The 25,593-nt window shown below is 48.4% G+C and overlaps 1 protein-coding gene across 1 annotated transcript in view; it reads right to left on the bottom strand.

Moving 5' to 3' along the window:
• Window positions 1–835: 835 nt before the first annotated feature.
• Window positions 836–25,593, bottom strand: part of vaspb (vasodilator stimulated phosphoprotein b) — a 25,742-nt gene continuing 984 nt past the window's right edge. The window contains 13 exon segments of the mRNA XM_036537068.1: window positions 836–1,977; window positions 2,159–2,216; window positions 2,596–2,665; window positions 3,546–3,611; window positions 4,492–4,534; window positions 4,812–4,830; window positions 4,959–5,016; window positions 5,657–5,781; window positions 6,254–6,607; window positions 6,991–7,048; window positions 10,089–10,155; window positions 10,635–10,815; window positions 12,394–12,565. Coding sequence (XP_036392961.1) covers window positions 1,940–1,977; window positions 2,159–2,216; window positions 2,596–2,665; window positions 3,546–3,611; window positions 4,492–4,534; window positions 4,812–4,830; window positions 4,959–5,016; window positions 5,657–5,781; window positions 6,254–6,607; window positions 6,991–7,048; window positions 10,089–10,155; window positions 10,635–10,815; window positions 12,394–12,565 — 1,309 coding nt within the window. The 3' untranslated portion in view covers window positions 836–1,939.

Genomic DNA, 25,593 nt, shown 5'->3' with positions numbered 1-25,593 from the left:
CATACAATGTGTGCATTTCAGTGTATCGATTTCTTTTCGGTTACCGAGCTCTAACCCATTACGAGAATACGCTTAAAGACTAGCACATCACAGAGCTAAAACTTCTAATATTTACTTTCTGGAAGTTGTCAGAGTAGCTTGTGATATTTCGTTTTTTGAAATTTCTTTCCGGACGCCCCAATGTAAACTTATCATAGGTAGCGGCAAATAAAAAGTACATAACGATTAATAAAAAAAAAAAATTAACGTTTTTATAACTCTAAACAGCTTCAGAAAACTGCCTTCTTCGGTGAATGGCATACTAATCTTTCCAACAGAACAATACCACATCTTAACATAAGCGTGAAAGTTAAAAAAAAAAAAAACCAAAAACAAACTGGTGCATAGGATAAAAAATAAAGGCAGGATCTACATTCATTCAGCACTCATAGTTTTTGCGTTTCTGTATGTTCTATACGCGGATTGAACTGATCATACTGTCTCTGAATCAATAGAATAAGCTTCATTCCCTCTCAGAGTCCCCGGTGGAACACTTAATGATCCTTGATCAACAAACAAAAATCATTAACAGCAAGCTGGAGATGTTTCTTGGCTGGACACTAGAAGCACTGTCTCTCCAAGTATACCCCATCAATAAAGACAAGAGTCAGGTGCAGAAGAAGCAGCTGTATTTGACTATAAAGGCATTTCTAGTCCAGTGTCTCTAAGCTGTTTTCTTTATATTTCAGTGTAAAAATGCTATATTCTAATAGAAAAAAAAGAATCAAAATTATAACAATAAATCAAAAATAATCTTTTAAAAAGAAAACAAAACAAATCATCAAAAATTCCCCATTCACCAGTAATCTCAATTAAAATAGAAACATCTTATTTTTTGCTTTTCATTTTCCCTCAAAAACAAATATATATATATTATATATATTCTCCAAGGCAGTTAACAGACTTGGTCAGAGCCAAGTTTTTTTTTTCCATATTTTAATGTATATTTATAAAACAGACCTCAAAAGGGAAGAAAGAATTAAGAGAAGCAGAGGCGTGGGCTGCTGTGTTTGGGAGGAGAGCAGGTGACAGGATCAGACAGACAGCACACGCAGATGCTGGGGCCGTTTTGGTGCCAGGCTGCGCAGACCTGCGCAAACACAGTGCATGTCCTCGACACGCATCTGCAGCTCCCCTCTTCTTTACATACCAGTCTTATTACCATCTTTCCTCGGCTTTCGGCTCCTCCCCTCTACAGCGAGAGCAGACAGCGCTTTGGGCCACGTTACCCCAGGCTGCTCAGCAGATGAATGGGTTTGATCTTTATTCTGAAGGCTGAGTCTGAGGCAGTAGCTCAATCAGGTGAGGAGGAAAGAGGAATCTACAATGCCAGCCATGTTAGCGCATTGTTAGTGTGGCTATATTTTAGAATGATATGGCGTTACCTGAATACTGTAGACTCAAGTATGAGTTGGTAAAAAGGAAGAGGTGCTGCTAGACAGGAGAATGGGGCAGGTGATATGGGGAGAGATATGTTCGAGAGACAGAGAGAGCAATGGAGACAGGGAGTTGGAAAGCATGTTTGTGACTCTGCTCAGCAGTGGCTCTTAAGAATGGGTGTGAAAAAGATGCTTACTGATGGCAAGGGACAGGGGGGAGAGGTCAGAGAGAGCGGGAGGGTATATTCCCAGCAGAGGGGGAGATGGTATCGTCCGGGGATTTGTGTGGATATGCGCACACACGTGTGTGTGTGTGTGTGTGTGTGTGGTGCTCCCTGGGTTGCTTAGGTGTATGTATGTGTGCATGTGTGTGTCAGAAAGCAACAGAAGACAGACAAAGGGACTTCCTCTCAGCTATGCTGGAGGAATCGCAACCCCCCCACTGGGCGGCTCTCCTGGTCCATCCGTCTCACTTCCTTTCTCTCCTCCTCCCTCCGTCCCTTCCCAAATCTCCAGCAGGACTATGTGGAACCTCTCTTCTGCAGCTCCTGAATGAATGCTGTGGAAGAGATAGTGATGGTTTGATTATTATTATTATTATTAATTATTCTCATCAATTTCTCACGTTTCAGCAAAATGCCTTTGGTGCACTTTAACAGGATTTTTTTTCCGGTTTTGTACTGATGCTCTGCCGGCTGCCATGACAATCTTTTAAGGGCGTGACCGTGGCAGACTCTCACCTCCGATAATCTCCTCTTTGACTTTCTGCAGCTCCTTGCGAACTTCCTCCAACAGCTCCTGCAAACGGGATGAGGAAATTGTAACACGACTGCAGTAGATCCAGTAACAGGAGTCAGCCTTTAAGAAATGCTTCAAGAAAACGGTTCAAAAGCCACTGTGTGCTCATCCCCCTGTAAAAATTGAGCAGGCTCACTAAAACAAATTGTGTATGCACTTTATTTTTGTTTATGCTTCAAAAGTTCATGAATTATTCATTTCAGAGTGCCTCCCATTGGACTAATTTCTGTACACCGGTAACAATACATTATTCTATTAATTATCTCCATGTTGACATGATATAAACATATTCGTGTTCTTTGTCAGTGGTGGAGTTTAGGATTATGGGTATCAGAGTTGGGGTTAGGGGGACTAGGGTAGCGTTGGGAAATGGACTCACCTGTTTAATTCTCTCCATTTCGGACTCCTCGCCACCTCCTGCATCGTTACTGCTGCTCACCTGCTTCACCCTAAGAGAGGGAGGGCGGGCGCAAAGGGGGTGGGTGTACGGGAGCGAGAGACAGAGGGAGAGTGGAAGAAGGAGAGTCAGCATGGCTGCCACACAGAAGCGAAGTGAAGACGCAGAGGCAATGCAGGTCTGTGTAACATACACCTAATATAAACCCATCACCATAAGGACACCTTGTCCATGGACCATGTTTCCATGGAAACACCTGGAGCATACCCGGGTAAACATCTCACACCCACACACACACAGCTCCTCACCACAACTCTCTGGAGGAGCCACACCCCAGCCATGTATTGTATGTATTTAAACATACTCTATACTTCTGATGTTCTTTATGTTAGAAGCACCAGCATTCACTTTTACAACAGAACAAAGAAATTAACAGAGGCATAGAAAAGCAAACACAAGACTGTTCAAGACTGAGATTAGGTCTCCAGTACAGCCCAATGAGGAAAGAGAGGCAGTGCCCCCCAATGGCCAGATCCAGTACTGCCATACACACATGAACACAAATCACCTGCACCTTATGAACTCACCACCAAGTGATCTCACCAGGCACAAACTAAAGACAATATTTTTAAAAGAATCAGACCAAAATCCCCAATAAATCCTGACTAATAATGACCTCAAAATATAATTACTATCCTAATAACTTTGTTGGACATTTACAGGTAAATATAGCATTTGCAGAAGTTGTCTTCTGGAGGGCCAGGTGAAGATCACTTGATTGTGTTTTCACCTGCATGTCACAAAGCCACAGCTCCACCGAGAGGACAGGGGTGGAACTGCACTAGAGCGAGTGAGGATGGGGCTCCAGAGACGCTGCCAACAGACGGGCGGGCGGTCCCCCTTTAAAGGTAGGTGGGGTGGGGTCTTTGTACCTGGACACCAAGGAAGGGGAGGGGCTGACAGGTGTGGTATCCATGCCCCTGGAGATGGAGTTATTCCTGTTTGAAACACACACACTCCGCTCTTAACTCTGGGACAAACTCATAGCACACGGGCGTGAGGTGTGCACACATACTTACACACACAAACACACACACACACACACACACACACATACATATACATACACACACATACACACTAATAGCTGTGGTCAGGAAGGACCAAGGCTCAAACTGGAGCCCACATTTGGGCACAATGCGTCTCCCTGTTCAGCTCACACCAGGCTCAAATCTCTTTTTCTTCTATTAAGTGGTTATTTTTCACACTACAAGGGCCACAGGGTACTACAGGAGACTAGAGAAAGCTGCAGCATGGTGTGACGATGAACCCTTACATAAACCAACATTACCCTTGCAAAACAGAGTCAATTACGTTCCACAACTGCGGCCTTGGTCATTATCACTAGTAATGACAAGGCTCAGAATCAAACGTGCAATGTCTTGGACAGCAGAGATCAGCCAAAATGAGCTGTTAAATTCTTTTTCCAAGTATGGAGGCCTGGATAGGCCTATATTTTCAAATTGACATGAATAGCTGGGGACTTTTAAATATTTCAAATGGGAAATGGGCAGCAGTGTAGCGTAGTGGTAAGGAGCAGGGCTCATAACTGAAAGGTTGCTGATTTGATCCCCCCTGGGGCACTGCTACTGTACCCTTGGGCAAGGTACTTAACCCAGAACTGCCCCCAGTAAATACCCACCTGTATAAATGGATAACATGTTAAAAACTGTAACCTGTGTAAGTCGCTCTGGATAAGAATGTCTGCTAAATGACAATAATGTAATGTAAAACCTATGACAGAGGTATGAATACACACAAGCGGAGAGACAGACACTGTAACGCACTCATACGCAGTGTGAACAAATGGACCATTACCTGGGTATTGTGGCAGCTTTTTCCCAAGGTCTCCTGAGGGTATCTAAGACAGACAGAGGGAGGGAACACCATGCCATTAAAACAATAAAGCTTCCATATTCACAGCACATGAACAATTCAGTAAGAATGACTAAGCAAAAGGAACATATTGCTTGCCCAAGGGTAAAGCTGAGAGCTTAATTTCTGATTGGAGGAGAGAGATGGTGGCTGTGTGGGCGGGGTTGACCTGACGGCAGGAGGTCGGGGCTGGTGGGTGGATGGGGATGGGGCTGGAAGCTCCACCCCCACTCTACTCACCACAGTGGTCACCTGATTCATACCTGGAGACTCGGAATCATCCTGCAAGAGGACACATACAGTCATCTCACTGCTCTCCAAATCAGTGCCATAATTTTGTTTATGAAACATGATTGTTGTAATTAGCGCTAATTTAATTAACACGGGAGGGATTTCTGACGGCTGCTTACATTGCTGGGCTCTTCGACCTTTGCGGGCGCCTTCTCCCCCTTGTCTGCAGCTTTTCTCCTGGACAGACAGACGGGCAAATCGGTGGATTAAAGTCTTGCCACCAGCACCAGGCCATGGCTCCCAAAGAAGCCACACAAACCACCACAATCCACTTCTACAAACACATTCTAGATTGTCACGGCTATCCAGCCATCTTATCTGTATCAGTTGTCATCTGTATCTGTTATCATGTTGATAATAACACTGTCATAAATTATTGTCACTTTGTAGGTAACTCCAACCAGAGTGGTGAGCTAGCTGATTCATTGCGCTATACTAACATTAAACTAATTATTAATTATGTTATTTCCCTACATGCTATTTAAATCTTACCAACTCATGAAGTAATGAATAGCACTATACACATTATTCCATAAAAGATTTTTAAATGTACACATTTCTGAAGCATTTAAAATCTATGCATACGCGTTCCAAAGACCCTTCTCAAAATGAAATATTTCACTGGTGGGGCACTGCAGTACTAAATGGCAATGATGGCTAAAGACCTGTTAGGGATGCAGTTCTGTGCAGACTGGTTCTGTTCAGTGGATTATGATGCTGACGCCACTTCCACTCGGACAGTGCATTCTGTAGCTACACCACTTTCCACATTGTTAAAAGCCTGAGGCCAGGCCATAAAGGGCAGAGCGTGACTGACCGTCGGGCGAGGATGGCGCTCATCTCTCCCATGAGGTCTCCTCCGCCCCCGCCCCCTCCCGGCAGAGAGGCGCTGCTGCGGCTGGCATCCGCCTTGGGCGCCGGCGCCGCAACGCCGCTGTCATCCTGTAGGGGGAGACATGCAACACTGCGTTATTACACTGTCATTGAGCAGAAGCTCTTATCCAGAGCGGCGTACACAGGTTACAGTTTTTACATGTTATCCGTTTATACAGCTGGATATTTACTGAGACAATTTTGGGTTAATCGAACCAGCAACCTTTCGGCTACAAGCCCTGCTCCTTAACCACTACACTGCCTCCCCTACACTGCATTGCGAGTCCACCTGTCAGTTGTTTAACATCGCAACCCAATTTGAAAACACTTCTAGCACCAGTGCTTATTCCATTCCAAGGCTGGACTGCTGTTCTGGCTAGTCTGGATGTCAGAAATCAATTTTCCAAGATCAGTCCAGGTCTCTGGCGCTTGCTGAGTGGGAATGCCACCCACACGGCCATGCCAATAAAATCTGTGATGACACAGAAGGAGCACGCTTTGTCTGTGTCAGGAGCAGCCTGGCTCTCTCCTGAGTTCTCACCTTGGGCACTTTGCGTAGTTTGGCTCCGGCGAGGGCTGCAGCCAGGCCCCCGCCTCCACCTCCTCCTCCTCCGCCTCCTCCACCTCCGCCTCCCCCGGACATGGGCAGCGGGGGAGCAGGAGGGGGTCCCCCTGAAGGAGGAGGCCCTGGCGGCGGCGGGGGTCCCGATGGGGGAGGGGGCCCGGGAGGTGGCGGGGGGCCCGGAGGGGGCGGGGGGCCACTGGGGGCCAGGGGCGGGGCTGGGGGAACAGCTGTGGGGCGGAGCAGATGAACAGATGACTGACGAAGGAGTGAAGGCTGAAAAAATGTTTGTGTGTGTGCTCATATGTTCACGCGTGTGTGAATGTGCTCATCCTTGTGTGTGTGTGCGCACGCGTATGTGTGTGTGTGAGTGCTCTCATATGCGTATGTGTGTGTGTATGTGCTCATCCTTGTGTGTTGGTGTGCGCGCATGTGTGTGTGTGTGAGCACGTTCATATGTGTATATGTGTGAATGTGCTCATCCTTGTGTGTTGGTATGTGTATACGTGTGTTAGTGAGCTGATATGTGTATACGTGTGTGAATGTGCATGCCTTTGTGTGCACTGCATGGATGTATGTGTGTTTGTGAGTGCCGTTAATCCCTGCAACTGCAGACAACTGCTGTACACAAATGAGATTAACACAGTAAAAGTCGGCCGTGTTAAATTAGGGTGCTTACCGGTGTGTGTGTGTGTGTACTGACCTGCAGCGGCCGCCTGCCTCTCCCTCTCTATGCGCTCTCTCTCCAGCTGCTCCTGTCTCTGCTGCTCCAGCCTGCAGGAAACACACACATTTCAGGCACAAACACACAGCAGCCTCACCCAGACTCTGCCCAGCCTCTCCCTTTCACAATAGGTTATGATGCGGGAGTCAACCATATTCACTTGGTCATTATCCCGTCAGCTGTTTTAAGTTGTTGTTGCTGACTCATGTCGCCTCTTCTCTGTTGTAGTATTACTTCTATCGTAATTACTTAGCTATCTGTCAATTTTACTCTGCCTCTTAAAATGAATTTTACAGTGCTTTATCTGGGCTAATTTCCAGCTGTGTTAGGGAGCATGAAGTCTGAAGAGTGAATCCTGCAAATTTAATCGATCGTGAAAAACAAAGTACATATCGCAAGCTAAATACGGATCCTGAAACTCTCAAAATCATTTCTGCCTTTGGCCATATGGCCTCCTCTGACAAGTTGTTAACTAGCCAGAGATATCACATGACTGATATTTATCAATACTAGCGGTGAAAGGTACAGCCTGCAACAAAAGCACAGCTCAGTCTGGAGTTTATGGGAATCTGCAGTGATAGTAGACACACTAGCCATCATTCAGTGCATTGCTCCTCAAAAAGAATTCAATTACTGTGGGTCCCATCATGACTTGCACCACACACACACACCCACACAGCACACAGTCATAACCACATGCACAAAATGTTACTCATAGACATGGTCACATCCACACACACACCCACACACACTTACACATATACGGTCATAAACCACACACACACACACACACACAGTCAGAGCAATGTACACACAGATCAAATGTCACATACGGCAACACAGACAGTGATGGTTGCAGTGTGTACTATGACTGGATGAGACAGCAAGAGAGAGCTGTGTGCTATGAGACTCAGACAGCCCTCACAAATCCACTTTCAACATCCAGACATGGTGGCTGGAGGAGGACAGTGGCAATCCCCAGAGTGGGCGAAGAGTGCATTGTGGGGCAGCAGCATCACACATACAGCGGCATAAACCCTTCAGACTTTCCTGCAGTGTGAAGACACAGGAACACACTTCCCTATCAAACTGCGACAGACTCAGTGAAACAGGAAGAGAGAAGAGGTTATGTAATGATGGAGAATCTAGAAGAACGCAACGTGGGAAGCCTTCCTGTTTGTCCCTATGTGCTGCCTTTGCTGTCCGTCTGTCTGTCAGCCTGACTGGTCCATCCGCCACAGCTACAAGCGTCTGTATCACTTCAAACCAGACTTTCTGGGAACGTTCTGTCCATTCTGCACCAAATCGACCCCAAAGGAATCATCCAGTCAGAGTCTGGTACAGCACACCGAATACAGCTCTCAGATGCACATGAATATTGATATGTTCTGGCCTGGTTCTTTTCGGCTGGACAAAACTGGCACATAGAAAACTGCTCTTCTTCATCTTACATTTTTGGGATTCTGTCACGTGAAACACGTTCAGGCTCATAAAAGGCCCTCGTACAATGTTTTTTTGGTTTTCTATTGAAGTCTCCCCTCTTTCTTGACTCTTTTTCAGACTACAAGTGCACCGGGAGGGCAAACGTCAAACAGGATAGAAGCATCTCCCTGGCATCATCTTGGCAATCCACAGGTGGCTGGTGAGCCACGGAGTGCCAAGAGAGGAGAGGAAAGGAAACCGTGGCTGAAGTACTCTCAGCCACTGTCCTCAAACCACACAGCTCAGGCTCAAACCTGGGTCCGAGCTGTAGGACCTCAGGCCACCTTTAGCCAAATGAGACACTCGGAAGCCCCTTCACACAACACTTTCCTCCATTTTGACAAGGGGAAAACTCATAACTTTGTGTAAGAAATGAAAGGAGAAACATTCTCTTAAAGAGGCACCGCAATGTTAATGACAAAGACGCTTTCGGATAGGTCAGATCTGAGGGTTGGCTTTAGTTTATTGGGCTGACACCGAGTTCTGCTGGATTGGCAGTTTTCTCATTATACCGCAGTCGAGCACATGGACTCCACACCTTTTAGGGGCAGGAGCACACACAGCAGCATAACCTCCGCTCAGCACCGTGAGGTAGTAGCAAGGCACATACTTACACTCAAACCGTTTCTCCCAAGGCAAAGCGCAGCACAGTGCTGGCCTTTCATCTCTGATCCAGGACCACAGCACACATGCAAATAAAACAAATCAGCCAAACCCGATTCGAGTTCTAGAGCAGGGCAAACTGTACCACATACACTCCCCCCAGCCTGTTACCGGCAGGAAAGGAGCCACAGTGACCCACAGCACAGAGTGCAGAGGCTTTGGGGGAGGGTCAAGCGAGGCCAATCCCAGGCAACACACTGCCTTTCTCAGCGTCAGTGCCTCTGCTCCCTGCTGTGTGCTGGCAACCTGACTGACAGCCTTGCTGGCCTATAGCAACACCTCCTCAGGTTTCCTGCGGCGAATCAGATTACAGGTGACATTGAGGGCAGCCAATAGCCAATAGAGGGGGGGGGGGGGGGGAGAACTGGAGGAGAGAGGAAGGATTTAAAAATCAAGTGCTTTGACCTGCTGTATGGCCTCTTGACCTCAGAGGCCGATACAAGTCTAAAAGCTGCCAAGCTAATGCTGCCAAATCCTGTGTGTGTGTGTGTGTGTGTGTGTGTGTGTGTGTGTGTGTGTGTGTGTGTGTGAGAGAGAGAGAGAGAGAGAGAGAGAGAGTGAATTCTTATTCTGTTAACCTGGTGAAATCTGGTACATGTATTCTCTATGGCCAGATCTCAACAGTAAAGCACACACGGGTGAGAGCACATAGTCCCACACAGCTGTCAATGAATTCAGACTGATGTTGGGCCAGTGTGTCTATCACATTTGTCGTCTTGCACTTAAGAAGGCCAAAACTATCCCCAAATGCCTACAGTGACACCAGGTAGTGATCTAACACACATGCATGCATACAGGCAAACAATCCCATAAACATATTACAATTATCCATATGAAACCAGTTTCTGTTCATGTTCAGCCCACTTTAGCAGTCAGGTCTGAACAAACACACACAGACCACATGCCCCCCCCCCCCCCCCCCCAACACCACCCTGCACTTAGTACCTTCTCTGCTGCTCCAGCTCTTCTGGGGATGGTCCATTCTGCACAGGGCGGGGGAGGGTGGAGTAACCTGGAAACAAAGAGGTGAATGAGGGAATGAGGTTCCAGTCTAGACAAAAACGTGTTGGAGAATGTAATAGACATGGAGCCTGTATCTCAGTACATGGCCGCTCCAGTGTTTGTTTAGTGTTTATGAATGGTTATGTGAATCCTTTTCATGGCTGTTGAATCTTAGGGGATTCAACTTCATAGTATTCATCTTCAGGGCTGTTGAATCTTGGGGGAGGTAAGGTCATGTAATTCCTTTTCAGGGCCATTGAATCTTAGGGGATTCAAATTCATGGTAATCATTTTCAAGGATGTTGAATCTAAAGGAATTCAGGTTCATGGTAATCATTTTCAGGGATGTTGAATCTTAGGGGATTCATGTTCATGGTAATCATTTTCAGAGATGTTAAATCTAAGGGGATTCAAGTCCCTGTGAATCATTTTCAGGGCTGTTGAATGTTTTGATTCAGGCGCACGTGAGTGGACACAGGGGCGTCGTACCCGTGTCTGGCATGGTGCTCAGCACCTCCAGGGCGTGCATCATGCCGTTGGCGAAGAGCGCAGCGTCCTCCTTGCTGCCGAAGTTGAGCCCCCACACCTGCCGTGCGTCCCTCCACTGGTGGAAGCTGGGCGTGGCCTGGTTGTATTTCAGCCCCTTCTGGATCGGACAGTTTATCACCACCTGCAGGACAGAAGGCAAACGTCAGACAGCGAATGTGGGCGCTGACCTGAGATCAGCTCTGTTTTTTTTCATTCCCATCAATGGAAATGAAGATTGGGGCTGGGTAAACGTGTTGTCGGGGACAAAAACTCAAACTTTTTTTAGCTATGAAAAAAGCTCATCACATGCTGGAAAACACGTGTTGGAAAATCCAATGCACATATGTTGCTGACGTGTTGGTTTCTATTTACAAATGTACTTGTAATTCTGCTTTAGAACTGTGACCTTGCTGATGAATTGTTGCAAAAGCCTCCATGAAGGTTGCTGCAAAGCATTCTGACGTAGCTGGTGCCTGCTCATGTTATTAAGCGCCATCCCACATCCCTGCTAGGAAACACTTTTGATAATGGCCCTATAGTTAGAGACAAATGAGGTGAAATACATAACTACATCATGTAAATGCAATGTAAATATGATATCCTAGCACACAGCTCTCTCACAGAATGCTCACAGACATGCATGCAGGTATGCACAGACTTTGGTGCTGTGGTGGTACCGCGATATTCCACCGGGGGGCAGCAAAGCGGCGACGAGCTGCATGCCCTCCGAGTCGAAAGCCCCGAATCTGCTGACGCGTTTGTTCCCTGTTTATTTTACAGCCCCAAATTCCAGAGAGTGGAGGAGAGACTGGCCCTGCGTAGCCAAAAGAGGAGCTGACAAGTTCAGCTGAGGGAATGACACCGATACAACGTCGGCCCCCCCCCCCCCCCCCACCCCCCACCCCCGCGAACTCCGTCCTGAGAAAGAGGCGTAGATAAGAGAAGCGGACAGTTAGGCAGAAGAGGGACTGAGGGGTGTGTTCTTCTCCCTCGCTCTGATTATTACAGGAAATGGCAGCCTGCTCTGGCTATCTCTCAGGAAGTATCGTCCAGTCAAAGGCAAGCTCTCTTGGGGCCGAAAGTCTGAGTGTGAGGGGGAAGAGAAAGGAGAGAGAGGGAGAGAGACAGAGGCTATGAGAGAGAGAAACACTGACCCTTCCAATAGAGCAATACGCCACATTCTAAGCTAGCTAGGCAATTTTCAGCAAAACAGTCATCTGCATAATTATATTCATCAGCAATCATTTCAGTATAATTTTTTTTTCCCGTTCTTTCTCTGACTCATCACCTAAATGTTACGCCCACGCCCGACCACACACGGGAGGCGGAGGTGTTAACAAAGGCCCTGTCCTGTTGTGCTGGTGCCACGATCCCCAAGGTGTTCCAGGTGAGACCAGGTGGGGGAGCTGTGGAGCGCAGTGAGCGCTGAGGTCACGCCGCTGCAGCTCGCAGGTACTGCGCTGGCCGGGAAGTGGGACACAGTCAGTGCTGCGCACGGGCGCAGGTGGTGGGGGGGGGTTGCAGGTCAGAGCTCCCCTCATGAATCCTCCCCTCAAACACACATACATGCTTACCAATCCGTACAGTGTAGACACACTTCACATCACACTACACTTCCCCCTTCTCACTTATGCCACCTTAAGAATGCAGGGGCAGGAGTCCCTTTAACTGTTTCCGTGAGGCCGTCGTGTGGCTGGTCTGCTCCGGTCGGCGCCAGTACCTGCTGGTCCGTCTGCATCTTGCGGCCCACCACTCTGAAGGCGTTGCTGGAGGGGTTGTGGTAGATCTGCACCCTGCTGAAGACCTGCGGGCCCGTCCCGGCCGGGACCCACTTCTTGTTGGCGTCGTCATAGATCATCACCGTGGCCCGGGCCTGGCAGATACTCGACTCACTGTGAGAGAAAGGGGGGGGAGAGGCTCAGTGCTGTCTGTGTGGTATGCACATACTTTGGCAACTTGAATGTGTGTTTGTTGTCCCAGTTAAGCGAAATTGAAACTGAACACAGGGAGACAGAGACAGAGGGAGGAATAGGAGAGAGGGAGAGAAGGTGAGAGGGAAACCAGGGAGAGGTAGAGAGGGACACATGGGAGAGAGGAACTGAAGGAGAGAAGGACACCAGGGAGAGGAGAGAGAAGGAGAGAGAGAGATACCAGGAGGAGTGGAAAGAATTGTAAAAATGAATTATGTCACACCGCCACATAAACATGACGTGCCTGAGTGTGTGAGCAATGTAACCGGAGTGGGCCTCTGCCCGGCCTGTTTAGATTTCAGCGCAGGCGGACCCGGGCCCTCTGCCGGGGACCGCGCTGCGGTGTGGACCACCCAGGCCCCCGAGCGCGGCGACGAATACCTCGCGTGAGCCGGGATTAGGGCCCGGCTTCCCCCCTCCATGCGCCCGGCCTGTGATATCAGAGCCGTGTCCCGGCGCTCAAGCCCTGCCTCGCGGGGAGCTTGCCTCACCGCCGTGGCGCTAATGCGAATTCCAGGCGCCGGGGGCACGGACGGCCTCCCCGCGGGGGGAGAGCGGTGAGCCGCCCGGCCACAGAGACGGCGTCTGACAAAGGCAGGAACCGGCGGCCTGTTCCTGTGGGGCCAGGTCAGGAGGGGAGGGCCGCCCTCCACCACACGCGCGCATCGCACACACTACACACAAACATGCATGCATGATGCACACGTACCACGAGCGCATGGAAATACACAGACTACATATGCATGTACACACGCACACACACACACGCACACACGCGCGCACATCCTGCAAACAGAACGTTTAAGGCGCTGGATGCCGCAGCAGATCGCAGGGTAAATACCTCTGTGTCTGCAGGCTCATTCTGAATGGAAGCACACCCCAGGGGCACAGCGGCAGGCACAGTGACACGCCCTCCGAAAGCGCAGGTGACACACTGACACACTGACGAAGCTCCACTCAGGCAAAGCCCCATTCGACCCAACAGAGGGACACAGGGTCGGGCAGAGACGCTGCCAAACCGACAGACAGACAGACGTACAGCCAGAGTGAGGTAGTGAGGACAGAGAGGGGACAGAGAGGGGACAGCGTCATGCGGCTCGGACAATGGTGTCCGCCCCAGCCCTCTCCTCTCCTCTCCTCCTTTCGCCCATCTCCGACTCTCCCTCCCTCCTCCCTCGTTCCGGAGAGAGCCGTGATATAATCTCCCGCTGCCCATGACAAAGCACTACACCCCCCCACCCCCCCTCCACCCAGGCCTCTTCCTGCTTCCCACACTGCCTAATAAGGACAAGCACACACACAAACACACACTCCTGACCCGCGCTCGTCTGTGTGTGTGTGTGTGTGGGTCCAGACGTGACGGACAGAATCTGAGAGAGGAAAGTAAAGAACAAATGACAGGGGGTGGAAAAAAGGGAAAAGAAAGACCGCGAGAGAAAGAGCAGGGGGAGGAAGGAGTCTCCAGTGGTGTGGTGTGGCGTGGCGCGCACAGAGAGAGTGCGGGCGGGGATGCATTTTTAATGGGGGAATAACAGGGCGACGGGGGAGGAACGCCTGACGTCCCCTCAATTATTGATGCGGCCGGACGCAGAGACTCCCACATAAAAGCCGGCCCTCGCAGCGGCTGCTCAGGCTGCGCATGCACGCGGCAGCGGGACACCCGTCTGCGCAGACGGGACTGAGGCCGCCTGTGTGCGGGTGCGCAGCACGCAGCTACACAAACTGTCAACTTGAAACCAGAATTTAAGCGACTTAGAGCAACCTAAGTGCAAATTAGCAAAATGTGGGGGCAAACCTGGGGCAAACCTGGGGCAAACCTGGGGCAAACCTGGGGCAAACCTGGGGCAAACTTGGGGCAAACTTGGGGCAAACTTGGGGCAAACTTGGGGCAAACTTGGGGCAAACTTGGGGCAAACTTAGCTGTCACAATAGCTGTCACAATAATTGACTCTCGCAGTAAACATGATGAACAAACCCGCCACGATAGGATCGGCAGACATTACAGCTGGAGTGTGGCTGGTGGCAGGAAACAACATACGCACAAAGCCGTGCTGTTCTCACTGTCATTGCCGAAGCCAACATATTTACATACTGACTGGGACACCTCCCCACGTATGCTGTAACAAGACGCTACTGTCACTTTGCCAGGTAGAGTGAAAGTTATTCAAATAGTGCTTCGGCCCTGAGCTGGCTGTGTTTGACCCAGCTAAATAAGAGATTAAATCTGAAAAACTGTTAGCTGCATTAATTAGGACATGTGGTGGGTACAAATATATCTGTTATGAACATCTGATAATATAGTGATTAGTCTGGTGGAGCAACACCCTGCAAACACACAGGAGTGCCCGTATGACTAACTGACTCAGCTTAGTTTTGAGTGTGAATGGAGGCCCGGTTTTTCGGCCACTGAGGGGTTAACAGGAAACTGCCGTGCGCTTCTGGGACGCGCTCTCCGAAATGTCTGTATAAGGCTGTGCACACAGCTGCCCCAGCGCTCTGACAAGTATAGTCAGGCCCGCTTGTCCTCCCCCCACCCCCGCTCTCTCTCTCCCTCCCTCCCTCCCTTTTCTTTCTCTCATATCGCTCACTGTTTACCTGGCCCCTCCCACTCTTCCCTCTCTCCAGACCCGAGCTCTCACCTTCCACTCCCCTCCATCTCTCCTTTCCCCATTCCTTCTTCCTTCCCTCCCCCTCTCTCTCATTCTCTTGTTCTAGCCGAATTCCCAAATGTCTCGGTTTCTCATTTGCAACCCCTGTCTGTGCTTTCTGTTCCTTCCTCATTTATCCCCCTCTGTTTGGCCTTCACCCCTCTCTGCTCTAACTCTGTAGTCGAAGACCTTGCCTCCATTCGTCACCCCTTCCTTTCCCTCTCACCTTCCCTTTTTCTCTCTCTGCATCTCTTTTTCTCTTCCTTTTCCCTCACACTTTACCTTTCTCTTCCTCCATCTCTCTCTCCTTCTTTCCCTCCCCCCTCTCTCTCTCTCACTCTCTCTCTCTGCCTCCTTTTCTCATCCTCTTTTTGATTCTTACTCTCATGCATGGCTGTGTGTGGCCTGCTGTTTCATCCCCCCCCTCCCCCCAGTGTGGTGTGGGACCGTGTCTCTGACAGTAACAGTGATATCCAGGCCCCAGGACACACATATGCGCAGACACGCGCCCCTGGGATTACCCCCACAGCTGAGCCCGGCAGAATGCGCAGCTGAGAGAGCTGTCTGTGGTCAGAGCCGAGGAGGGGTTGAGGGTGGGCGCGGTCCGCGCTGTGCCACAGCCGCGAGTCTGCGGGGTGCTGCACAGTTGCAACAAGGGCCCTCCACTGACGGCACAGACACGGCTCCTCTGTCAGTGCTGACGCAGTTCCCCGTCAGCACCGTCACTCCTCTCCGCCAATGCTGTCACAGTTCCCCCGTCAGCGCCGTCACAGTTCCCTTTTGGCCCCGCCCTGTCAGTGTCGTCACAGTTCCCCTTTGGCCCCGCCCCGTCAGCGCCGTCACAGCTCCCCTTTGGCCCCGCCCCGTCAGCACATCGTCTGCCACTTCCTGCTAGAGCCCCTCTGAGGGCATTCCGGGGCGCTGCGTCCCGGAGCGGCCGAGCGGAAAGGCTAATGAGGGAAGACGCAGAGCAGCTGTGCTGTGAGGCAGCGAGCCGGACAGCGCGCCGGCCACGCAGAGAGCAGCGGGCAGAGCAGTGACTAACAGCGCTATGTAGGTGAGCTGGATGTGTGTCAGCCAGAGGGGGAGCTGCGCTCAGCTGGGCTAAAAAGAGCAGCCTGCTCTACAACAGCTACCTCAGAATCTGCAGGATGCGTGTGTGGAGATACACACACGCACACGCACACACACACACACACGCACATGCACACACACACAAATGCGCACGCACATGTGCAAACACACACACGCACAGACGCACACAAGTGATACACACACGCGCACACAAAAACACACACGCACACACATGCACAAATATGTGCAAACACACATACACACAAAAATGCACACACACACACACACACACACACACACACAATCAAGCATGTACAAACACACATACACACGCATAGTATGAGGGTCTCCTGGCATAACCAGTCTGTATTACACAGAGCCTTTGGCCTGCATGTTCCCGTCCTCATTAGCCTGTGAAGGCTGCGACTCCTCTTACTCCTGTAACAGTTAAAAATTCTGCTGAGAATGAGGTAAGCACTGTGCGCTCTCAGCTCTGATAAAAATAGAGGTTTCATTTCCAAGATGTGGATTTTGCAGCTAGATATCACACATAGGTATCTAATGGCCGTGTAACAAGGGCTGGCTGTATAAAAACAGCCCGATGTTCCGTTTGGGCGGTTAAAAAAAGCCCACCTGCTCTCCCCTTTCAGCAGCAGTGTGTGACCACAGTGCAGTCTCACCTACAGCATTCACAGAGGACTGCAACCTCCAGCTCCTTCTGCAGCAGGCCTCTGACACACCTCACAAAGCGTCACCGCTGCGATTTCACCTCACACATCCCACACATACACACACACACGCGCGCATACACACACACACATAAACACACACACACACACACACACACAATAGCAGTATTGCACTTCACCTTTCAAGGCCTGTGCAGAGTTCTCATCCAGCTGTGCAAGGACCTTGACCTTCCCGACACCCTGAGAGCTGACATGGGGTCACAGAACTCAGCGCTGGACTGCTCTGGTGCCACAGGGACACGTGCAGCAGCACTGACCCTGAGTCAGCGCTACACATGTAGAGACACCTACACAATGAAACCATTGTCCCACACAGGGCAGCCACAGACACTATATACTAACCAGAGAACTCTCTGTCCCATTGTTGGAGTTCTATTTTTCAGACTTGTTATAAAGTCTTGAAAGTGCATGTGTCACAGCTAGCGTAGCGAGGCACGCCGCATACTCTAACTCAAAGAAGTACGGAGAACAGAGCCGCTGAAATATCTGGTGAGGAATATCTGTGGCTCAGCACTCAACTGCCCCACCGTCACTGATCCTGACTCAGTGCTGCGCCACTAAACCATAAAGCAGCAACACTGCTTACACAATGAAAGCAGCGTGTATTGCTACAAAGGCTCGCATTCCTCCACACCACACAATGAGTCCCTAAAAACGCCGCCGCAACGCCCGAGCCACGCACTCCCAAGATGGCAGAGGCACGCTATGGCTCACAGATGCTCGGCGGAACTACGGCTGGCTGAACAAGTTAGCGTAAGCAAACAAGTCCATATTTCAAGCAGCATCACTTAAGTACATACTTTCCAAGAGAGGAGAAGGGTGTTATTTGGGAGCACATTTTGGACAGACTCCACTGTCATCATTACAGCGCCTTGGCTCGTGACGGAAAAAGAGAGAGAGAAAAAAAATAGAAAGACATCGAATATGCGCGCCTCTACAGGAAACCATGGAAACAGCAGAAGCGGCATCGTTCGGAAGCCCTGGAAGGAACATAATGCTAACAATGCCATTAACGCTACGTGCTGATGTGGTCTGGTCATTTTATTTATGCTGGATTTATTCATACCTTCAGGCATTTTAATTGAGGTTATGGGGATACGACAGCTGGAAGGTTAATGGTATTCCAATCCATTATTTTTCATCCAAAATTCTAAATTGTGAATTAGGTGTGTTCCAGACCAGGGTACTCATTAGTGAATATGAGTCAGGATTCTCACTTTTTCCTCACCACAAAAATCTTATTATTTACATCCACTTTTGGGAAAGTAAGTATGAAGATGTGACAGCATGACAGCAACCTTAAAATGATTCTGCAGAAAGTAAAGTTAGGTACAAAAGAATGTACTCTTAATACTTTTAAAAGGAATTTAATGATAATCCTTTAAAAGGCATTAATGAAAGAACACCCGCTGTCACTAATTTACAGCACACCTGTTTTAGCAATTTAACAATGTAAGTATCACATAACATTTTTTATGACAGAAGTTGGGTTGAGTGGGCTGAGTATGTGAAAGGCAGTCACTGTAAATGTAAATTTCTTTTTCTAACTCTTGATAAATGTGCCCTGATAGGCAGTTAATGTGGTTATCAATCCGGTTCAGCTCGGCTTCATCCTTGAAATCCAGTTGCGCAGTTGTTTGTCACAGTTTCTGTTCCCTTCCAATTAAAATACACAGGAATCACTCAGCCCACTGTAAGCCCTGCGGGGTGATGAAAGGTGGCAAGTGTCCACTCATACAGTGCGAATCAGAACAATCCCCTAGTAACTTTGCTTCAAAAGCAGGTTTTTCACTGCGGTTTTGTTTAAAAGTCACAAAGAGAGGCCTGCACAACTGCGCACCCTGGGGTATAAGAGGAAAGGAATTCTGGGATATCTGACCTATGCAAAGGGCACACGCCTGCTCGGTCAAATCTTGGGTAAGCGAAAGCACCTCTCTCTTGACCGGGACGCCCTCGAACACGGGATCCAGAGCCAGTTTGAAGGGGAGCGTGTGGGGGATTTCAGCCGTGGCCCGGGGACCTGTTTGGGACGGCCCCAGCGGCGGCTCCTCTCTCTCTTCCCAGTAACTTTCCTCCCTCCTCTCTCCGCGGCCCGAGCACAGGCCCCAGCTTGCTGCTGGATCCCCCTGCAGGCTACTGCTTTCTGTCTCTCCAGCAGGCAGGCAGGCAGGCAGGCAGGCAGGCAGCACCAGGCACGCCGGCAATCCCAGCTATTCCCCCTCTCTGCTTCCCTCTGCTCCGATCTGCCCCACGCCGGCGGCACCAAAAAACAAACAAACAAAAAAAAAGTGCCGTGTACCTTTGCTGGGCTGTCGTGCGCTGCAGCCATGACGCAGGGCCGGCCTCGCTGCCGTGCGGTGAGCCTCTCATGCAAAACGCCAGGGGATCGCTCCCCCCCAGAGCCGTCCCCACCCTCCTTCAAAAACGGGGTGTGGTTTCCTACTAACTTCATCGCAGTCCTTCTTTGGGAAAGAAATTAAATCACCGACTTCACCTCTTTTTTTTTTTTTTTTTTTTTTTACAGGTCGAAACACATCCTCAGCAAGAGATTGTTTAAATGAAGATGGGAGTTCTGTCTCAAGAGGACCCTCTCTTTTTGGATGAACGCTTGGTATTCTGGGAAGGGCAGGGAGAGAGACAGGAAGCAGGACTGTAGCACACCCCTCCCTCTCCACACACCCTGGACCGTTTGCTTTCCATTCCATCAAGGACCTTAGACAACCGGCTAGACACAGAAGCTATTTGACTGGACAAGGTTGATTGTGGTCATGCAGACCTGGCCTGGGCGATGTCAGATTTGCTGACCCACAATGCCCCACTCCACAGTCACAAAACACAAAACATGTCACAAAACAACAAGAGATTCCTCTTCCCCAGCGTCACATCACGGTGAAAAACACATACTGTTCTTCACAGTACATTCAAAGGTTACTACAACGTAATCAGCAGAAACAACAAAAACACATCTATTACATTCAAGAGGAAAGATCACATCTGGAGTGTCAGCTGTGCTCTGTAAAGGCAGATCTGAAACATGTTTACTGCGCTCTTATCCAGAGACATTGTTCCTGCTCCGTTTCCTCGGCTGGGATTATAATGAAGATTTATCTGCTTCAGACGATGGGAGGACTTATCAACATTTCTGTTGGCGTGGAATTAGGGCGAGGGACGAGATTATTCGACAGCGAGCAAACAGACGCAGGCTGAGCCCTGCGACGGGCCGCCAGCGCCAAACCGCCTCTCCCAGTTAACCGTAGCTGCGTCAGCGGCGCCCGTTCCCGACCAAGAGCCGAGTCATTACATCACTACCAGCAAAACACAGGTGCAGTTTCACTGCGTCCGACTATGACAGAAAGGTCATAAGTCAGGCTCCTTCGCTTACGTTTCCGCCTCAAGCATGAGATGATCCTGGATCAGTCATGTGCTCAGTCTAACTCATGCATCCCGGAGATGCGTGTTAAGTGCATTTTGCCGCTTCCTGGATTTGCTGTGCTGACAGAGATACCTCCCACAGGGGGCTGGCAGGGGAAAAGGCTGCCCCATGCTAAGAGAGTGGGCTTCACATGATGATAACATGTCTGCCTCGAGAGGCACGGAGGAGGCCGAGCGGAGGCCACTTGGAGACGGAGACAGATTAAACAGAATGGGAAAATGAGAGCAGGCAGAACAGAGGCACAGATGGGACAGAACAGAGAGAGAGGAGACTGAAGTCAAACTAAGAGGATGTGCCATTATAGCGCTGGCACTGAAACAGCATCATTTTGGTGTCAATCTGCCATGCCGCTACAATGCAGGTCTCATTTACGCCATCTCTGGCAGACATCAACACACAGCCCAGTGACGACACTGCACCTATGTCAACACAGCATCACTCGCATTAAATTTCTACTCAAAAAAAAAGATTCATACTGGAAATACTGATTATACTGCTATATTTGTTTATGAAGCCATACTTCCTGTTACCAGATCAGGCCATGAGAGACCTCCCTCTGAGTATGTTTCTCTCAAATAATGGCACTCAGTCATGCACCCATGAATGATCACATTTTACCCAAACGATAAGAAGACAATTCTTAAGTCCTCTCCACTTTTAGTACCCAACTGTTCAAATTGTGCCTCTCCTCTGTTTCACTGTCCAACTATCGCACTTGGCTGAAGTGCCTAGCGGCAACTTCTGTGCAGCTACGAGCAACATCTTGATCATATGAGCAAAAGTACTTAAACAAGCTTCAAGTATAAACAGGGACACAGCATCTGCTGTGGCTGCTGTCACAAAATGCCTGTGTATATTGACTGTTGAATTGAAATTTTACAGCTATGGTGGATACACATAGCACATTCTGCATTTTCAGGGGAAACATGGTTTCACAGAAAGAAAAGAAACAGAACAGAGGCAGAATGGTGCAGAACGACGGAAGAGAAGTAGCAGAGGGCCTTCCGAGGGGTTTTCTGACTGCGGTGGATCAACGCTTTCCCATTTCACAGCTGTGTTGAGACTCGACATGACTCAACACACCTGAAAACCTCCTAGCCCAACACATCTGAGGCAACTATCTGGGAGGTGTCAATGGAATTCTCTTATCACCATAATTGGACAAAAAAAAAAAAAAAACCTCTTTCAATACAAAACCACAACAAAAAAAAGTTGAACAATTGAAGTGGCATGACATTTTTTTCTTGACTCAGCTAATCTGGGAGCTAGCTTCCAAAGGCCTATTTATATGAGCTATAAAAAGGCAGACTTCAATGGAACATTAGAGAGAATCGGATTTTTGTTTCCACAGACAGGTAAACTGCACCATCTGGAATCCTGTGCTCCTCTCACACTCAAACTCCCTGCCATCTGACTGGCTTATGGGGGTAAATCAGTTTTTATGGTCTGGTCTGCTTCTCTCCTGTTTCAGTTGTTTAAAACTTTCAGTTTAAAATTTAAAATTCGAATACTTCAGCTGTAAATTCAAAATTAAAACACAGAAACATTAAGATGCAGTAAGATTGGATTAAAGTGCTTAACAGCCTAGACACAACTGTCAGTAACTGCCAAGTAATGTAATAATATAGTATGATATACTGCAAGACTTGGCGCTGACTTCAAGTTTTCGCTGGATTGTGCTATGGATAGACTACATAGAAAAAGGGCAATTAAACTGCTGTTATGGAATGTATCGAGACAGCGACCGTATCACACCTGGCTACATGACAAGATGGGAAATCAAATGAGGCAATAATGGATCAAGCCATAACTAGCAAAACTGGGACTCTGAAGATGCAAACAACCACAATGAAATATGCAGTGTTAGCATTACTGTTGGGGAAGTTTACCGTAATAATGATGACGTTTCCAAGGTAATTTCCACTCTCTCTACCTCAACAATTACAAAATCATGGCACCTAGGGCTATGTCTTAAAGAATAAGAAGTCCTTTACTTCACAGCTGTGACTTCGCAATTATTTGGATGATTTTTGTTGTATGGAAGCTTAATTTCAAGTATTCTGGGAAAATATTTATTTTAGGATGAAATGCAGAGAAAGTGCTGAAATGGACTTATCAAGCAAACACCACGTAAATGGCTTTCACAAGGCTGATTCAGAATGTTTTTGGATATCCAATCAAAAACAACCCTGCCCCTAATTTTCCAATAAAGCCACCTGAGATGCCATTCAAAACTCACTGTGTGCTGTTTTCGCCGCAAACAGATGGCAAGCAGCTTGGAAATGTATATATTAATAATAATAAAAATATATATTTCCAGGCTGCTTTTCCATCTGTTTGTGGTGAAAAGAGTGAGTTTTAAATGGCATATTATACCAACATCTGCAGGTCCAAGTAAGGAGCCCTGAGGAACCTCAGGCTGCCGGGCCATCCTGGATTTGAATGACCACTCAGTTTCTCCAGAACAGGGGGGTGTTTCCATAATGACAAGGCTGACCAGTCATAACTGACCCAGCTACTGCTGCAATGTGTCACAATCATACTTCTCATAAATTCCCACTCATTCTTTTGACCGTTTTGCAACTCATTTCACACGTGCAGTGAGGCAGATCCTAACTTCTTCTTATGGCTTACCGTAATTAGAACAGGCAGTACTGTGGCCAGACAGAGACGGAGCAAGAAAATGGAAGCAAAGGAGAAAGGTCTGCGGATCAATACTCTCCGACAGTGTAAGAGCATAAGAGACTCCATATAAAAAACCTCTCCAAGCCCCTAGTGCGATGCTTCAAGGATCCCGAAAGACAAGGCTTCAGCAGCCAACATGCCAGTAAAGCCCTGCTCCTTCTCTTCTCTTTCTAATACATGTAGACATTGCTGGTACAGGAAAATTGTGATGTTCTAAGAAAAAAAAAAATCAAACCCAGGGAAAATGTTTGGTTGGACTTACAAAGTATTTATGACCCAGCTTTGTAAGTACCATATAAGTTACATGTATTTGGTGTTTCCAACATGTTCCTATTACGGTTCATTCATGTTTATTTTCTTCTTCCAAAAAAAAAAAAAAACACTACGCACACACAAAAACGTTTTACTGGATACACGATACACACATTAAACAGCACTTGTAAGGTTGCTGATCTGTGTGTGCTCGTCTTTTCCCAGTCACCTGCTGTAGAAGTCCCTTAACACTCACAACTGAAGTGATGGCAAAGTGGCCTAAAGTGACAGCTGAGAGTGGCCCTCGATTTCCCCCACCCCGCCATGCCACTGGCCAGCTGGTCAGACTCACAGCCTATCGGGTTATGCCCTGCCCCCTGGCAGCTGGGGAGTATGCCCCGTGTGCCAGGGGTAGAGCGTTTTAGACCCAGACGCCGTGAGCCAGTCAGGGCAAGCATCTCTGATAACAAGGATGAATCATACACCAGCCATTACTCCGGCCTGATGCGCTTCCTGTACGGCTCACAGCTCTGAGACGTGCACAAACGCACAAAGACAACTCATTCAATGGTTCTAATGCTGCTGTTCACAAAACCCACAATGTGGAATGTAGGAAAGGCCTGGGTGGCCAGGCAGGACAAGCCTAAGTCAAAATCTCCAATTCAAAATTCTTTTATCTGCCACAAATAATCACTGCTGTGATTCTGTAATGTCAAGTAGCTATGGCGTGTGTGGTTGTGTGTGCATGTGTGTGTTTTGGGGAACCGCTTTGAATATGAGTTTTGCACACACTAGATAACTTTCTTCACATCCAATTCTGCTGTGCGCATAACGTAATCCAACTAAAAACAAGTACACATGAAAGTGCAAGTACATTCCATTCTGTCATTGTTACTGAAGCACAACTGCAGTGTTACCTTGTTTATAAGCAAAAAGCATAGTTTATAACAAAAGCATAGCAAGAGTAGTTTGAAAACTACATGGTTATAAAAGAAACATGCTTCTCTTCACTGGTAACAAGAACAAGGTAGGTAAAAGAAATAAACTGGCAATGATAAACTTAAAAGAAATTCTGTAAAACACAGCAGTGTGTGGAAATTATGACAGGTTTGGTCTCTGGATTCAAGACTGCCTTACTGGGTGCGACTGAAATCCACAATACTCCGTTTGCTCATATGCTGTTTAAAGACTTGTCAGAACAAGGCAAACCACTCGTTACGCTGATGTCAAGAAGGAATTTAGTTTACCAAAAGCTATTGGTAATACTGCAGGGGGTAAGGCAATCTGACTCTAATCTGCTATTATTTTGATGGGTAGAATGGACAACTGTCACCGATTAAAAAAAGAAAGAAAAGTTTTGCAGAGGTTATCGCAGGTTCGATCCAGTGATCCAGAGGTTTCACCTCAATGCCGGCGTCCACAAAGACGAGGTCGACTGTGACCCTGACCGGTTCACGTCACATTCGCCCAAATTTCATGCGGGGCAAGCCGGTCATAAAAGTGACGAGGAGCGCCCATCGTACTTGATTCGGACGAAAATGACATTCCAGAGAGGTCCGGGCGCAAGAGCGGCGGCTTCAAAGCGCATAATTGCATGGTGCACAGGCAGAGACAGGATGTGGAATTCTGTGTATCCGTACACTCGAGAGTTCCACACGCAGTGGAGTGTCGTTCCGGGTACAGCCCCAAACCAACTCCCAGCTGAAGAGGAAGGAAGGATCGCCAGTAGTGGCTACGTGGTGATCGAAGGCAGGTGGGCAGCCATCCGCGTTCACAGCGGCATTTCAACAGCCTAACGCGGTGCCAAAAAACGACAGCGGGAGCCCCAGTGCCAATATATCATCGCGAGGAACAGTGTTTCAAGGCAGTGTTTTAAAAATAGACAATCAAATGATTCCAAGGCCTGCACAATGCCTTAAAATCAAAACACCAATGACTTTTATAGCCGTGTTTTTTCTAGAAAGATCAAAAGATAAAAGAACATAATACTGTGGCACTGCATGCATTTTCCTTTCACGTGACATACAATTCAAGACTCGGTTAAATTAAAAACAGTTGATCATAACAATTAGTTCGAAATTGTGGCAAGAACGACAAGAAAAGCCCTCA

Source organism: Megalops cyprinoides, chromosome 9 (genome assembly GCF_013368585.1).
Source record: "Megalops cyprinoides isolate fMegCyp1 chromosome 9, fMegCyp1.pri, whole genome shotgun sequence".
Lineage (NCBI taxonomy): Eukaryota > Metazoa > Chordata > Actinopteri > Elopiformes > Megalopidae > Megalops > Megalops cyprinoides.
Note: the sequence above shows the minus strand (reverse complement) of the source record. Positions and strands in the feature narration are given on the sequence as shown.